Source organism: Colobus angolensis, unplaced genomic scaffold (assembly GCF_000951035.1).
Source record: "Colobus angolensis palliatus isolate OR3802 unplaced genomic scaffold, Cang.pa_1.0 Scaffold8, whole genome shotgun sequence".
In the NCBI taxonomy this organism is placed as follows: domain Eukaryota; kingdom Metazoa; phylum Chordata; class Mammalia; order Primates; family Cercopithecidae; genus Colobus; species Colobus angolensis.
In genome coordinates, this window is record NW_012121820.1 from 7,408,877 (window position 1) to 7,422,744 (window position 13,868).

At 51.9% G+C, this 13,868-nt stretch overlaps 1 protein-coding gene across 1 annotated transcript in view; it reads left to right on the forward strand.

The window, feature by feature from the left end:
• Positions 1 to 13,868, forward strand: part of CDH22 (cadherin 22, type 2) — a gene marked incomplete at its 5' end in the record, with an annotated part of 77,571 nt that overhangs the window by 51,545 nt on the left and 12,158 nt on the right. The window contains 3 exons of the mRNA XM_011928875.1: positions 412 to 548; positions 12,994 to 13,115; positions 13,236 to 13,353. Coding sequence (XP_011784265.1) covers positions 412 to 548; positions 12,994 to 13,115; positions 13,236 to 13,353 — 377 coding nt within the window. The remainder of the gene's footprint in view (positions 1 to 411; positions 549 to 12,993; positions 13,116 to 13,235; positions 13,354 to 13,868) is intronic.

Here is a 13,868-nt window from a genome sequence, read left to right on the forward strand (position 1 = left end):
AAAGAAAACAAAGAGAAAGAAAGAAAGAAAGAAAGAAAGAAAGAAAGAAAGAAAGAAAGAAAGAAAGAAAGAAAGAAAGAAAGAAAGAAAGAAAGAACATCAGTGAGTCTGTGCCAGGCACTTTGCCAGCTTCCAGCCCTCACGACAACTGTGGGTACAATTAGCTCCATTCCAATTGAAGAAACTGAGGCTCACAAAGGTTGAGGGCTGCCCATGGTCACAGCAGTTCCCCGTGCAACTAAGATGCAAACCCAGTTGCTTCCCGCTCCTCCTCGGTCGCAAGGGGCTTCTCTGCCCCTTGTGTGCGTCCCAGGCAGGCGGTCCCTCTCTTGGAGTTGGGTGTGGGGACAAGGGCATGGGCTCCATTTGGCACTGGGGCACCTTCAATCAGCCCCGCCCTGCCCCCCGCAGGTACGCCATTGACCGCGAATCAGATTTGGACCAGATCTTCGATATCGATGAGGACACAGGCGCCATCGTGACTGGCAAGGGGCTGGACCGCGAGACAGCCGGCTGGCACAACATCACGGTGCTGGCCATGGAGGCGGGTGAGCTGGGCGCCGCGCCCCCTCCAAGAGCAAATATGGGGCCGAGGAGCAAAAGCTAAGGGGAGGGGCCAAGGGCTGGGGGCAGAGCCGAGGCGGCACTGTCAGTCAAAGCCCACGGGGAGGGGCCAAGGATTGGGGGCGGGGCAAAGAGAAACTAGACAAAGATCTCACAGGGGTGAAGGTGAGGGCAAAAGCTGATGGGTGAGAGCAAAGATCCAGCGGGGTTCCAAGTCAAGCACATAGGGCTAGTCTCAAGCTAGGCTTTCTTCTCTCATCATTTATTGAGCACCTGCCAAGCCCTGTTTTAGGGGCTGGGGATCCAGCCTTGAACAAGACAGAAAAGGTCCTGTCCTCATAGGGAGAACGAGACTATCAACAAACAGACAGAAAGCACGGACATATTATGTCAAGTGTTGCTAAGTGCTAAGAAGAAACAAGGAGAGAAGGAGGCTGGGAAATGGAACTGGGAGAAGGAGGAGGGGCATTGCTTCTCTTAGGGGAACATCTAAGAGATGAGGAAAAGACATTTCAACAAAGACCTCAAAAGGTGGGAAAGTCATGCTGATATCTGGAGGAAGAACATTCCAAGCAGGGGGAACAGCCAGTGCAAAGGCCCTGTGGTGTAATTTGCCAAGCATGTTGGAGGAACAGCAAAGAGGCCAGTGTGGTTGATGAGGGGCAGCATGGTCAGCCAGAGTCACTGGAGGGTCTTTGGACTTTACTCCAAATGAATTTGGAGTCATTGGAGGCGTTTGGAGAGAGGAGGGATGTTCTCGGTCAGGGTACCTCTGGCAGCTGCATTGAGAAGAGCCTGGAGCCTGAGGGGAAAATGGGGGCTTAACTAGAAGCTGAAAGCAATAGTGCTTAGGAGATAGCACCATGGCCTGGCCCAGGGCAGTAGCTACAGAAGAGGTGAGGAGGAGGGGAAAAGTGGCTGGCTTTGGGATACAGGCTGAAGATAGAGCCAGTGGGACCTGCTCATGGGCTGATGTCCTGGGGAGAGATGGAGACGTGTCAAGGATGACTCCAGGGTGCTTGCCCTGAGTTTCTGGAAGAGTACGTGTGCGTGTGTGTGTGTGTGTGCGTGTGTGTGTGTCTGTCTGTTTGGTGCAGCTAGGGAGAAATGTGAGTTGGGAGAGAAAGAGAAAGAACCCTGAGACATGGCATCCAGGTAAGTAAGGCTGTGGAGGTGAGGAGCTGAGAGCACCAGGAGAGGGGCCAGGGGAAGTGCCTTCAGGCTTCCTCCATGCCCAGAGCAACACTGCCACTGCCGTGGCCTCCACCTGATCTCCCAGCTTCTCTACCCCGTCAGCCCTCAAGGTCTCAGGCATCAACAGAGCCACCAGTAAGCAATCATGACAACAAGAATATGGTTGAGTCTCTGAGCTGCAGGTGGGTAGGCAACATTCAAACTTGCCTCTGCCCATCAGGACCCCAGGTCCCTCTGCCCCAGGCCTCTCCTGCCCCAAGCTCCTCCTGCCAGCCCTCTTCCTCCTCCCCTAGCTGCCATCCCCCCATTTCCCAGGCCCCACTGGCCCATTCTAGGGCCGAGGAAGTCCCTAGGCTGAAGTTCCCTTCGTCTCTTTCAACTGCAGTTTAAAAGGAAATACAAAGCTGGCTCAGACCTCAGTGCCTGCTGCTCTGGAGCCTTTGAATCCACTCCTCCACCGCATGAAAGGGAGATAACAAAGGTGGCTGGAGAGGAAGTGGCGGCTGGACTTGGGGGAAGAGAGCTCCCCCTCCTTGCCTCCTCAAACCTGCTCCCTGGGTAGCAACTGAGGCTCTGGGCTGCAGACAGAGCCAGGGAGGATTGGCCTGGATGCTGGGCAGGGATGCCTCCTCTCCCTACCCACAGATACACGCCCCCTCACCCCCCGCCACCAGCCTATCACCAGCCCAATGTCCCACCACCAGCAATAGTCTCCTCTTGGGTTCAGCATTGTGTTTTTACCCAGTGGGTCTCTTTCAGAAAGCAGCTAGAATAGCATACAAAGCCTGTAAGGCTGCCATTTCACAGGAGAGAGAATCGGGGGAGGGGTACTCTTGCACAAACATTTTACAATTTTTACTTTATATATATATATAAATATATATATATATATATATATATATATATATATAACCTGGCCTAGATGCTGTCTAGCACATATTTTATTGAATTATGATCTGTAGCATGATTAGCACCCATTTTCCTGATGGGAAAATTGAGGCTTGGAGAGTTAGGAAACTTGCTTGCCGAAGATGTGCACTGGCAAAGCTGGGATTTGGACCAGGAGTGCTTGGTCCCCACAGCATTGCTGCATGGCCTCCCTTTTCCGGGCACTCTCCGCTCTCTGAGCCCCACCCCCATCTCATCCATCCACCCCAGTAACTGATCGTGGGGAAGGAGATGTATCTCTGAAAGGAGAAGACTAGCCACTGGGCTTGAGACTCCCCTTCCCTGAGCTGCGATCCCCAGCCCCTGCCCACTCCTCACCCAGGATGTTAATTAGTGGGAAAAGGAATTGTTTTGCTTCCGAGAACTGGTGGGAGGATCAGACAGCACAGCTCATGGGAAGAACTTAGCCGAGTGGTCGGTGCTTAGTAAGTGCTCAGTTGATGGTATCTGTCAGTCTGGACTCTGTTCCAGGCCCTTTCTTGTGATGTGAAATCTTCACCCCTAAGGGGTGTCCATTCTACTGCCATCTTCACTGTGGGGATGAGGAAACTGACTCAGCGAGGCGAAGTCGTTTGTCCAGATTCCCAACCCCAGCCTGTCTGACTCCAGAGCTCGGCTCTCCGCAGCTGCCCCTCCAGTCCTGTTTCCCTGGTGCTGGCACAAAATCAAGAGCTCTCACAGGTCAGGCACAGTGGCTAACGCCTGTAATCCCAGTACTTTGGGAGGCCAAGGGGGTTGGATCACTTGAGTTCAAGAGTTCAAGACCAGCCTGGCCAACATGGCGAAACCCTGTGTCTACTAAAAATACAAAAATTAACTGGGCGTGGTGGCGTGCGCCTATAATCCCAGCTACTGGGGAGGCTGAGGCACTAGAATCGCTTGAACCCAAAGGCAGAGGTTGCAGTGAGCTGAGATCATGCCCCTGCGCTCCAGCCTGGGCAACAGAGCAAGGACTCTGTCTCAAAAAAAAAAAAAGCTATCACAAATAACTGACCCACTCTTCCTTTTCACCATCTCCATGAGATGAGAACAAACTTATTACCCCCATTTTACAGATGAGGAAATAGAGGCTCAGGGAAGAACAGGGATGGCCCCAAGATCACGAGCAAGTCCAGGCAGGGGCAGGCTCAACCCAAGACCTCCCGCCTCACAGGAGCCAGCCAGAGCTCCAGGTGCATGGCCATCGGGTCTGCCCACCCAGCCCCATGCCCTCCTGCCAAAGCGTCCATTTGGCTTCCTCAAAAACAGAAGAGAAACTCAGAGGGTCATGGCGGCCCCACCTGCTCCCAGTCATAACAAACATGAGGTGACAAGAATCAGAGGGGAAATATTTATACACAGCGGCGGCGCTTGGTGAGCACCTCGGAGAATGTTGCACTCAGCCGGGAGCCGCCGCCTGTCATACTGGATTACCTCAAAGACTCCCGAGCCACTTAGTATGCCGGCTCCCCTCTCCCCGAACTTCTGAGTCATCCATTCTGCCCATGCAGACGCTCCTTCCACTGACATTATCTTTAACGTTTTGTAATCATGAAATATTAATGACCGATATTGAATTTAAAGTACAATTTGTGTCTGAATCCTTCGGTGGAAAGGGCAGTTGTAAAGGGACAGTCTTCAAAGAGACTGGCTGGGGGGATCTAGGGGAGACTTGGAAAGCCAACACTGGGAGCGGGGAGTGCCAAGGGGGGTGCCCAGTCACCCTCTCAGGAGTCATCCAGCCCTAAGCTGATCTGGAGGAGTAATAGCTAGATGTCCAGGACAGCAAAGGGTTAACCAGACTCGCCAGAAGCTTCCCCATCTGGGTCACCCCTGGCCAAGTCACGTCTCACAGAACCCTGCTTTTCCCTTCATGCCACAGAGCACGTGTTATGATTTTTAGATGCATCTGTGTGAGTATTCAGTGAAGATCGCTCTTCCCCAGGAAACTGTACCTTCCATGAGGGCAGGGCCCAGTCTGTACCTGCATCACTCACACAGGCCAGGCACACAGTAGGCATGTGTGTTTACTGAAGGGATGAATGAATGGGCTTGCGTGCCCAGTTGGAAAAACAGGAATGCATGATGGAGAAGAAATGCTTCTAGTTGCATGGCTCCCAGTTGCATAGGCCTGGATATGCCACTCCCCATCTTGTTACCTTGGTTTTCTCATCTCTAAAATGGTGATAATCATACTTACTTTATTGGATGGCTATGACAATGGTAACTATTAATAATAGCAGCTTCCAGCTGGGCACAGTGATTCACACCTGTAATCCTAGCACTTTGGGAGGCCAAGGCGGGCGGATCACCTGAGGTCAGGAGTTCAAGACCAACCTGGCCAACATGGTGAAACCCCATCTCTACTAAAAGTACAAAAATTAGCCAGGTGTGGTGGTGGGCACCTGTAATTCCAACTACGTGGGAGCCTGAGGCATGATAATTGCTTGAACCTGGGAGGTGGAGATTGCAGTGGGCCGAGATTACACCACTGCACTCCAGCCTAGGAGACAGACCAAGACTCCATCTCAAAAAATAGTTAATAATAGTAATAGCAGCTTTTATTTACTTAAAGCTTACAATATGCCAGGCATTGTGCTGAGTGCTTTCTGTAAAACATAAATCCCCCAAGGATTAGAAATAATGTGCCTCAAGTGCCCAGCACAGGTTCCTACTGTGTGCCTAACACACAGTAGGTCCTCTATTAAGTCAGAGAGAGAATCTGAGAGGAGAGGGGATGTCAGAGATCATGGGCTCCAGCCCTGTACCCATCCTGTTTTGTACCTGAAGAGACGGAGGCCAAGAAAGGGAGTCGTCCCATGAGGCTTTCTGACTCCCAGTCTGTGCCTCTCAGAAGGACCATAGAGGAGGCCTAAGGAGGCTGGAGGAAGGGGCAGGGATGGGGAGTGAAGGTTGCAGTGGGGTCTGAGCAGCAGAGAGTGCTCAGTTTCTCCTGCAGGGACCCCCCCACACACCCACAAGCCATGTACCCACAGCCAGTGTTTTCTGGGGCCTCTTATCACCCACCCCAGCCTGGACGGGGCTCTGGGACCCGGTGATGAACAAGGCTTGGCCACTGACCTGAGAGTTCACAGGTGGGCGGGGAGAGACCCACTGACAGTCAGTGACAATACAGAGTGAAAGTCATGGGGTCATGGCGATTCCTGAGGAGCAGGGAGAGACTGGCCTGCCCAGCGAGGGCCAGAAAACCCTTCTCAGAGGAGGGGACGTCTATTTTTTGTTCTTGTTTGTGTGTGTGTGTGTGTGTGTGTGTGTGTGTGTGTGTGTGTGTGTGTGTGTGTGTGTGTGTGTGCGTATGTGTGTGGTTTTTGTTTTTGGTAGAGAGGGGGCTCTCACTATGTTACCCAGGCTTGTGTCCAACTCCTGGGCTCGAGCAATCCTCCCACCTTGCCCTCCCAAAGCACTGGGATTACAGGCATGAGCATCAGCACCTGGCCGAGAGCACATCTGAGTTGGGTTTCAAAGGCCATGAAAGATTTTCCATGGGCAGAAAGGGGATTCAGGTGCTCCCAGCAGAAAGCCTCCTGTGTGCAAAGGCCTAGGAGCTTGGATGTCCGAGGCCCATTTTGAAAACAGAGAGGCTGGGTGTGGCCAGTCTCTGGGGCTGGAGGGTGTCCGGAGCAGGTGATGCAAGAGGTGAGTGAAGAAGCTCACTGGGCCTGTACAGAAAGGGTCTTGGTGTCTCATGAGGAACCAGACATGTCCTGGAGGTGACAGGAAGCCAGCGCAGGTCTTTGAGCAGAAGAGTGGCATGATCAGATGTTTGGTCCCCAATGTTCCCTCGGGTTCGTGGGAAGGATGGCCTGGAGGGGGCAAACGTGGAGTCGGAGGAACATACGGGAGGCTGTCAGGCTCAGCTTTGGGTTGGAGGGTCCAGGGCAGGACCAGGGCAGGTGGTTGGGAGCTCCAGGGAGGCTGCCCGGAGAAAGAGACATGTCACAGCTGTACATGGAAGGGGCTGCTTCAAGAGACAGTGAGCTCCCTGTCACTAGAGGTATGCAAATCAGGCCTGGGCTCCTCTTGGACTGGATGACTCCTGGGATCCTGTACCATCTTGAATACCTAACAGACCCCAACAGGAACAAAGATTTTGTGATATCCATGGAGTAGGACAGCTCAGATCATTAGGGACCAGCTCAGCTCCTGGGGAAGGAAAGTTCCCCCATCTCCCCTTTGAGTTTCAGGGATGTTATGATTTCAGGGTCCCTGCTTCACCCAGAAGTCCTCCCCCACCCTTTCCTTGGAGGAACAAACCTCCCCCCAGTAAGGTCAAAGCTTCCAGTCTCAATGTGGAAAACAAATAGATCATCGAAGTCCCTTCAAGGGACAGAGAAGGGCACCTGAGCCTCCTGCTCCCATTGTGGGGGCGTGGGGACAGGGCAGGGAGTGCAGGGAGTTCGCTGCTGGCTACCCTGACACCCCTTCCCTGGAGCACTCCCATCTTCTCGCCCCACACGCCTCACCGTCCTGCCTGCTTGTCTTGGCGGGTTTGTAATTGGGATGATAAATCTTCCTGCCCAGCTGGCCAGCTCTAATCAGAGCCTGGTATTTGGATGCAATTTAACTCCCTCGGGGAGGAGGGAGGGGCTGGAGGGACAGTGGAGAAGAGGGTCCAAGCTCTGCTCAGTCCCCAACACTGCAAGCGAGAGGGAAGGCGCTTTCTTTGAGCTGATCTCTCTCCTCTCTCTCTCCCCCTCCCACCCCACCCCCCACTCTCCTTCCCACTCCCACTCTTGCAGCTTCACTTCTCTGTTTCTGTCTAGGCTTCTGTCTTTCTCTGTGACAGCCAAGGAGAGCCACAGAATCCAACTCCATTTGTTTTACTGATGAGAAAACCTTGGTCAAGAGACAGAGAAAGGGAGGGGCAGGAAGAGGGTCCCAGCACTAGACTGCTTCTGAAATGGAGGGGACGCAACCCCTAATACAACAGAGTCAGTTCATCCAAGAAGGTCTCAGTTTCTCCCCTGCACCTCCCCAGCATCCCTCCTGGAGCGTGGCCATGGTCAGAGATGCCACAGACAGTGGAATGGATTCCTCTGACACACCTTTATTAAGCACCTACTATGTAGCATGCACACAGTTACTGGGGATACAGCAGTAAAGAAAATATACACAAATTCTGCTTACTTTCTCGGGGAGGAGAGAGAGGATGAGAAAGTTCAATAAAAACAGAGGGTGCTGGGTAAATGCTACAAAGAAGAATAAGGCAGGGAAGTGGTGTCTGGTAGGATGGCAAAGGACGCATGGAAATAAGGTCTTTAGGGGAGGCCTCTCCGAGAAGAAATCTGGGCCAAGACCTGAAGGAGGTAAAGGAGCAAACTCGGAGCAGAGTGAAAGAGGGAGGGCGGGGTAGCGACGAGGCTGGAGAGGCCACAGCAGGATGCTCATGGGGAGCCCTGTGGGCATGGGAGACTTGGGCTTATCCTTGGATTGCCCAGAACCGAGAGCAATCAAGGAAAGCTTCCTGGAGGAAGCAGGGAAATTTGTTCAGGGCCTTGAAGGCAAGATACATTCTGACAGCTAAAGACAAGAAAGGCAACACCATGTGGTGGTTAAAAACTCCCCTTTAAAACCAGACCCAGTTTCTAGTACCAGCTCCTATGAGACCTTGGGCAATCACCTCACCCCTCTGAGCCTGTTTCCTCATCAGTAAAATAGCAACAGTCTCAGTCCCTGCCTCCCACTGTGGTTGACAGGATGAAATGGGGCAGTCCAGATCCTGGTCTTGGCACGTGCTTAATATGTGTTTGTTGCCATTCTTCCAGGGAGGAGCACATTCATAGGAGTGCCCTAACAGGGGCACCAGGTCAGGCCCCGTCTCCTTTGCCCTTCCCATTGGCCCCCAGCCCCATTCCCACGCCCACTCAGGTTGGTCCAGATGTCAAATGAGGAATTCTAGTAGGGGCTGGGATCCTGCTTGGAAGAGATCCACATCCTCCCCCCTCCTACCCCAGGGCCTTTGCATGTGCTGATCCCACTGCCTGAGACAATCTTTCCTTTCCCTTCCCCCTCGTGCAATTACTTCCCAGTCAGGACTCGCCAGGACTCAACAGAAATATCATGTTTTTCCAGGAAAAACATCCTGCATCCCACCAGGCAAGACCCCCTGCTCCAAGCTCTCACAGCTCCTGAACTTCTTCCCTCAGCTCTTATCACAGTCTGGAGTAATGTCTGTCCCTGCCACTAGATCGAGACCGTGCTGTCTTGTTCATGCTGTGTCCTTGGTACAAAGGAGATGCTTGATCCACAACTGTCAGCAAAAACCACAGGTTTCAGTTCCAGATTGTCCAGTCCAATCCCCCATCCATTATACAGAAGAAACTCTGAGGCCCAGCGAAGGTGACAGACCTGCCCCACTGCACAGCAGTTCTCCTGCTCCGAGTTTGTTCTCTCCCCGAGGCACCCTGAGCTGCCCAGCCTCCTCAGGTCCCTCAGACCCCAGGGGCTTCACCTGCCACCTCCCCGGATTAATGGTGAGGCAGCTCAAGGAGGAAGCACCGGGCCAAAGCACGTTTAATTTTAATTTAGGAATCGGTTAAGGCTGCAGGCCTGCTCAGCCCCGGGCTGTCAATCAGCCTTCCTCAAGGCTGCATCAATTAGTTTAAAAATATTGAATGTAATTTTGCCTGACACAACATATTGCAGCTACTGCAAAATATAATTTATTTTAGAAGAAGAAATAATTAAACTAATTTGCATGTCAGTCAGCTGAACTGAAAAGCCAAGAGGGGAGGGCTGTGGGGGGACCCAGTCCTTGGAGGGGGCACCTGCCACTGGCCATTGGGTGAGATCCACTTGGGCCTGGGTGTAAGCCGTAGCTGCCGCTGAATGGACAAATGCCCACGCGGCAGGAGGGACCCTGATATTGTATCAGGACCAAGCACTGAACTTGGAGTCGGGAGGCTTCGGACCCAACCCCAGGTCTACTGCTGACTCCCCTAGGGCTGTGGGGAAAATCCTGCCCCTCCGTGGACCTCTGTTTCCTCATCCAGAAAGTGGGTTTAACAAGGCCTTCTTCAAGAGTTATTTCAAGGATCACATGAGGTCATAATAAGAGAGTGTTATGAATTGGGAAATCCTACACAGACGTCAAGATTAATCAACAGATTCCTTGTTTTATCCCAGAAACATTTAAGGTGGCAAAAAATAGGATTATTTTCCATTCTTACAAATGATTCTAATTGTGATAGGAGGGGTTTGGAGGAAGCCAGTCAGGCTGGATTCCCCCACCTCCCAGTCACCCTAGGGTAGTGGTTTGCAAACCTTGCCACAGGCTGATCCTCTGGAGCTGTTAAAATGAATAAATAAATAAATGACCAAGCCTTGGGCATCGGTGTTTTCTAAAGGCTTCCCAGGTGATTGTAATGTACAGCCGTGCTGGAGACCCACTGCCACAATGGCAATGACAGTGGCAATGGGTGCTGACCTGGGGCCAGTCCATGAGCTCTGGGATTCCAGGCCAGCCCTAAATTCAGGAATTCCTAGAAAAAGAAATGCAGGTGGCAACTTTGGCAATTTAGAGGTCACTCAGCTGCCCCGCGTCTTAGGTCTGAGACTCTAACTCATGCCAAGGGCATTAGAGCTTTCTCACAAGGTGACCTATGACATTTTAAAAGAAGAGGTAAGAGAGGCCGAGGCAAAGCAAAGGTGCTATAATGGGGGTCTCATCCGCAGTGAGGATCTAGGAGGGGATCACCCACTCAGCAGTCCATCCTGCTCTACCTTCGACATGGCCCATAGGACCCTGTCTCTCCCTCCAGCCCATACACCCCCACCACCCTCCACTGCAGGGGAAAGTGCCCTGTAAGGGCACTCAGGCCCTGGCCGCCCCCTCTACTCTCCCCTGCCTCTGCTGGGAGAGAGGCGCCTGTTCCTGGCTGTGGGCCTCGCCCCCTTCTTCCCAAAAGCACCCACCGTCTGTCTGTTGAAATTCGCCGGCAACGCACTCTTAAAAATAACGGTTCACCCGGCATCCCCAGTCACGACTCCCATCTCTCACCCTGGAAAAGCCCCCTGTAATCACTGGAATGGCAGATCTGGTGAGCTTAGAAGATAATGTGCCCCTGGCTAAGGGGAACCCCAGAGAGAAGCTGGGGTCTGAGTTAATTAAGAACTCAGCCCCCTCCTTTTCCTGACTGCCCCCCGCAGGAGGTGGCTGCACCTGCCTTCCTATCTCTATTTCTCTCTTTATCAACATGTGAGCAGCTGCCATCAGCACACAGTGGATCCCGAGTTCACAGCAGGAGGCAGCCGACCAGTCCCACTCCCCGCGAAACTCATGGGGAGCCTGGATGCCTGGAAGCTTTCAGGCTGCCCCTAAAAGAGCTCCCTGCCAGCCCAGCCAGAAAGCCCCATCTTCCAAGTCACTGCTTGGAAGTGAGGTGTGGTTTCCTCCTCCAGGAGATGTTCCTGAGGTCACTGGCAGGTGGAACATGTCAGTAATGAACATGTCAGTAATGAATATGTAACCAAGATAGCAGAGGATGGGGCACCAGAGAGCACTCAGACGTCTGGGCTGGTGAGGGGTTAGAAAGCACCAACACTCAGGGCACTGCTCAGACAGGACAGGCTGGGATAAAGTATTCCACATCCTAGAATTATTTAATGTCATTGCTAATAGGACCCTTCGAGGATGTCTGTTTATTTACAAATGCTTATATAGCACTTGCTATGTGTAGTACACACAGTTTTAAATGCCCTGCAGATATTAACTCAATCTGTCTCTTCATCTACCTATTAACCCATTTGTGCCTGAGGTTGTAATTTTTTGAATTTTTGCAATCAGACCTTGGCGATGACCTAGGATATAAATAACTCTCACATGCTTAGCATTCCAATAATGGAACGCTAGGCATAAGTGGGTCAATATTGGACCCATTTTGCAGATGAGAAAATTGAGGCACAGGGAGGTCACGTGACATGGCTCGGATTACACAGACATGAAGCCGCAGAGCTGGAATCAGAACTACCCAGCATTGCTTATAATCACTATGCTCTGTTTATTTTCCAGGTGTGGAAACTGATGTCAGAGAAGGCAGGGTCTTACCCAAGACCAAACACTGGGTCAGGGACACAGCCATGCCTCCTCCTGGAATTCAAGCCTCCTGCAGTCTCAGTCTTTCCAGGCTTCATTCATTCATTCATTCATTCAGCAAATATTAATATGTTAGAATTTACCTGTACCATATCCCACAATGCTGGTAGCCCAGAGATAAATAAGACAGGGACCATGACCTTGAAGACATCCCAACTTGGAGGGGTGGGGACATCATGGTTTTGCTGGCCAAGATTTTCCTCCCTGGACTTGTCTGGCCCGTTTAGGATCAGGTCTTGAGAAAGCACAAGTCTTGGAGTTTAGTTGCCCCTGACCCATGTCTAGAAAGTGTTCCATGTTTTAGTTTCTCCTTTGCAATATGGGGATAGAAATTGTACCAAACCACAGGATTTCTGCAGGGATACTTAAAATAATGAATGTAGATGCTCCAGGTGCATGTTGTGTGCTCTGTGGTGTGGGGAGGGGTGGCAGTGGTGATGGCAGTGTTGTTGGGGATCAGGGATGTGATGGTGATATTGGTGATTATGATGGGGTAATAGTAGTAATAGGTGGGCTGGTGGTGGTGGTTGTGGTGACTATGGAAGAGATGGTGGTGGTATTGGTGATGGTGTTGGGGTTGGTGGTGGTGGTGAGGGTGGTAATGGTGATGGCTTTAGTATTATTTATGGTAGAGATGATGGGTGTAGTACTAGAGGATGTGGTTCATTCTAATGGTGATGGTAGCGATGGTGATGACCTGATGGTGGTGGTGGTGATGGCAGTGGTGATGGTAACAGTGTAAGGATGGTGATGGTGGTACTGATAGTTATGTTGGTAGATGCACTGATAATAATGCAAATAGTGGTATTGGTAATGGCTTAATGATGACAATGGTAATAGTAATAGCGGTGGTGATGGCAAAGGTGGCCATGGTGGAGATGGTGATAGTGGTGTTGATGCTAACAGTGGTGACGGTGTTGGTGATGGCAGTGGGTGCTACTGGTGATTGTGGTGGTGAGGGTTGTAGTGATAATGCCACTGGTGCCAAGGCTGATGGTAATGGTGGTGATGGTTACAGCGATGATTACTCAACTTATGCCCAAATGTTCCCAGTTCTGGTCCTTGTACCAGCTTGGTTAACCCACCAATCTCTCAGCATGACCCCACTGCCTACTGTTGTCCTTGTAGTAGAGAGGGGGCTATCTAGATCTCACACTTGCTGCCTCTCCCCCGCTCCTGTGCTCTCATTACAGACAATCATGCCCAGCTATCCCGGGCATCCCTAACGATCCGAATCCTGGATGTGAACGACAATCCCCCAGAACTGGCCACACCCTACGAGGCAGCTGTATGCGAGGATGCCAAGCCAGGCCAGGTACCCCTGAGGGGCTGGGGACTGGGGGTTGCTTCCAGGACTGGCCAGCAGCACCCTCTGCCTGGACCCAGAGTGGTCTCAGCCTCACCACTAGCCCCCTATCCCCTCCTCACCCTTCAGCTCATCCAGACCATCAGCGTGGTGGACAGAGACGAGCCCCAAGGCGGGCACCGCTTCTATTTCCGCCTGGTGCCTGAAGCTCCCAGCAACCCTCATTTCTCTCTGCTTGACATCCAAGGTGAGCCTCCAAACCCTAGGATGCAAGAAGGGAGAGGCACAGTCTCTCTGCCCTGTTCCCATATTATAGACAGAGGGACGGAGGCGCCCACAGGGCCTATGTTGGATCTAAGATCACATGGAAAGTCTGGGCCAAGCTGGAGCTGTTACCCAGCCCACTGGCCAAACACAAGCAGGGTGTGGGTTGGTGGAGTGGAGGAGGGCGTCCCAAGGATAAGAAATGGCAGATGGGAAGATATAGACAGGGAATAAATGAGGAATGGTTGTGCCAGAGTCCAGGGTGGAAAGAGCCCCCGTTCTGATCTGAGTGAAGACTGAAGTAAGCCACGTGCACACACTCCCCACCCTGCAGGTTTCTGGTTTTTTATTTGATTTTTTTTTTTTTTTTTTTTTTGCCTCTCAGTAATACGGATTGTTTTTTTTCGCATTACAGCTATAGGACTTGTTGCTGGCTGTTGCTGGAGGCTGTGCTCAACTCCTAGAAACTACCTGCAGGTTTTGTGTTTTTTTTTTTTT